This window comes from Aspergillus neoniger, assembly GCF_003184625.1.
Source record: "Aspergillus neoniger CBS 115656 unplaced genomic scaffold BO87scaffold_20, whole genome shotgun sequence".
Taxonomy (NCBI): domain Eukaryota; kingdom Fungi; phylum Ascomycota; class Eurotiomycetes; order Eurotiales; family Aspergillaceae; genus Aspergillus; species Aspergillus neoniger.
The window spans coordinates 273,013-276,513 of NW_020291148.1; the positions used below are offsets into that span (position 1 = coordinate 273,013).

At 53.5% G+C, this 3,501-nt stretch overlaps 1 protein-coding gene across 1 annotated transcript; it reads left to right on the forward strand.

The window, feature by feature from the left end:
• Positions 1–925: 925 nt before the first annotated feature.
• On the forward strand, positions 926–3,291 carry BO87DRAFT_387596 (uncharacterized protein; the record flags this gene model as incomplete). The annotated part of the gene is made up of 3 exons (XM_025624822.1): positions 926–1,034; positions 1,107–1,307; positions 1,367–3,291. 3 exons carry the CDS (start codon positions 926–928, stop codon positions 3,289–3,291), a joined length of 2,235 nt encoding a protein of 744 aa, XP_025478755.1.
• Between the last annotated feature and the right edge of the window lie 210 nt (positions 3,292–3,501).

Sequence of the window (3,501 nt, forward strand, 5' to 3'; positions counted from 1 at the left end):
GATGAAGTCCTCCAATGGCAGAGGAAGAGAAGAAGCTTGGCATGCACCTTCCACTGTTCATTCACACCCTAAGCTCCCTTAACGCCGTTTCATCAGTCGCCCACTGGCATACCAAACAGGAAAAATTCCAGTCTCAGACGAATCAGGGCCAATGATTGTCGACATTTTTGAAGCGCCGAGCAGGGATTACTGGTCAGAGTGTGGGCGAAATTAGAAACATGCTGGTTTTCATGGGGGTTTCGAAAACTGCCCAGAGACGACCAACCATAATGGGAGAGTCAGGAAAAAAAGAGGCATACTGAATCCGAAGAGAGGCAGCGAAAAATGGGGATGGAAGACACTTCCATGGTTTCAAGGTACGAGGAGACGATGGTTGGCCGGGGTAGGGCCTATGAGGGCGAGGCTAGCGGGACTGCAGGCACCAAGGGTCGGCCCTAGCCAGGGACCCCTGCTTCCTAGTAAGCAATTCTCGCTGCCAACTCGACGTGATCTTCCCCAAAGCACCCCTCAGGTCGACTGTCCCAAATTTAGCTCTTAGACGCCGGCCATTCGTCGCCTGCATCAGATCTTCCCCGCCTGCAGTTCGCATGTTGGTTCGGTGCTCATGCATCCCCAGTTAGCTCTACCGCCCTCGTCGTCAAAAAATAGAAGCAACCATAGCATGACACTTTATCGCGGAACTAGACCTGGAGTCTTCATCTCGAAAGATATTAAGGCATCATGTCCGGCACCAGTTCGTTCGATTTCAATCCATCCAAACAACAACAATTCTTTTCAATCATCATCACCATTGCTCTACAAGATAAAAAACTTCCACCTTGACCTTCGCGAACTTTGATCTTCTTGCCTTTCGCCTGCCGCATACTAAGAGATCTTCCTTCCTCCCCGCCCCCGCCAAGCATCATCGAAGTCTCCGACAGGCACCATGTCAAGCGCAGTCGCATCTAGCTCGGGTTCGGGAAGATCGTGTGGGGTTGCCATTCCGCAGGGGTCTAATGACAGGATAGTCCGGCAGTACAAGCGTTCGCGTGAGGGTCTGTTACAGATATCATGCCATGTCTTGGTCGCGTTCAAGTCAGTCAACTGACCTACCAAACTTCAAACAGGATGCTTCACTTGTCGACTACGAAGGAAGAAGTGTGATGAGAATCACCCACGATGTAACTCGTGCACCAGTCTCGATATCACCTGTGACTATGATGAACCACCGTGGTGGAGGAGCCTAGCAGCGCGGGACATATACAAAGAGCGGATCAAGAGGCAGATAAGGCACTCGAAGGTCATTGCGAGACAGAAGAACCTTCAAGGTTGGTACTCATGGCTGCGGAAGATCTATTGAACAGTGTTCCTCATACCTTGACAATAGCCTTCGTCAACCGCAACTTCTCAGGCCCGAAGAGAAAGCGTGCACGCTCCCGCTCCCTGTCCGTCGACACAAGCTCATCTGGCGAATACACACCATACCTGAATGTCCCTGCGCAACCCCAATTCGAATCGGCTATTGACGAGGGGCAGAATCCCTGGCAGCACCCTATACCGTCCACTTCATACAGTACCCTCATGGGTGGCCAACGGCTACCTGGACAACTACCACTACCAGAGATGTCAAATCCTTTGACGCAGCAGTTCTCGCTTCCAGGATCCACCCAGCACGTCTACCAGCAACTGCCTCTAGAATCACCACAGCAATGGCTGGGACAGCCGTTGCAGACCCCGACCTTTCCTGTACTACAGCCGTTCCCGGAGCCAGTCACACAGCAGTTCTCTCCGCTTGAGCCGCAGCTATTCCAGGAGTCTTCAACGCAACAACACCTTCAGCAGATTCCACAGGAACTACCACAGCAGGTCTCGGAACAATATCCAGGGCAGCAGTACCGACCCCTACTACCTGCCCCAAGCTCTGCCCAGCCTGGTAACCTCACTGAGAGCTCTGGTTCCCAGAAGACTACCGGATTGGAGAATACCCTTACGTCTCAGAAACCGCTATCCGAGTATCTAGAGACGATAACCGTGAAAGCCGCCGAAAAGCCACTACTCCATCACTTCGTTGACAATGTTCTGAAGCTCATTTTCCCCATTCTAGACCTCCACCCACAGATGGCTCCCAGGTCGCAAGAGATTCTGCAATCGCTCGAGACCAACAAACCCTTTTTCCACTGCAGCCTCAGCGTTTCCGCCCTCCACATCAAGACAGTAAAGGCCAGCAGGAGCTTCCGCACGGAAGCGAAAATCATCGACGATATCATGCGACATCGCTACGCCTCGGTTTCGGACCTCTGTGACGCATTGAATGCCGACGAACATCAGAAGGTTTTGGACGCAACACTCGCGACGATCCTCTTCCACTGCGCTGTGGGCGAGCCCGAGGATTACCTGCCCGATATCCCATGGTTTGAGCACTTCAGACCAGTCGCAGACCTTGTGCACCAACTCGGCTTAATCGAACCGGCGCCCTTTACGCCCCTCCCCTTCAGCATGTCGCTCACTACGTGGATCGATATCCTTGGAGCCACCATGCTCGGCAGATCACCCCAATTCTCTCATGTCTATCGCGCCAAGCACTCAGATGGAATCTCCTCGGGTATGAGGGATCTAATGGGGTGCGACGACAGTGTGATGTACCTCATTGCGGAGATTGGGTGCCTTGAATCTCTCAAGCTAAACGGCCTTGATGAAGACGCGCTACAATTCCACATCTCGGCACTCACATCACAGCTTGACAACACCGATACCGAAGCAACGGCAAACCCATGCTCCCGGTACGGCATCATCTGTCCGGAGAAGCTGACAGCAAACATAACCGCTGTATTCCGCGCCGCCGCCCGAGTCTACCTCAGCACTCTCGCCCCGGGCTTCGAACGCAGCAATCCCAGCGTATCCACCCTCGTCCAAGGAGTTGTGGAAGCCCTCTGTTCCGTGCCGATGGGGCCCCACGGATACGACCGCTCACTCGTTTGGCCTCTACTAATGGCAGGGGTCTGCTCCACTCCTGACAGCGAATTCCGCAAGATCCTCGCCCGCCGAGCAAGCGAGCTAGATGATGGAGGTGAATACGGCAGCTTCGGCCGAATGTACCGCGTGCTGAAGGAGACCTGGAAGCTTGCAGACGACCCCACCACTTCTGTTTACGATGAGGCCAACTACATGTTGCCCTCGATGAATACGATGCTGGAGGGACTAGATAACGTGCCACCGCCCACGATAGGGACTATCGGTCGGCCCATCAAGAAGCAGGCTGTCCACTGGCGTAGCGTTATGTTCCGCCACGGTTGGCACTGGCTTCTTCTGTAAGCGTGTTCAACACATGCATGCAATCGGGCACGAAGAGGAAGACTGTAACAAACAGGAAGTTGGGGAGGAAACAAAAGAATTGTGATTACCAAACATGTATGTTGCACATCTCTCAGCCTATGAATTCTTCAACGGGTCTCCCTCGAAACTGACGCATATGCAGAGATGCTGCGGCAAGGCTGAGGGTGGTTCTGCAACTGCATGGCGCGA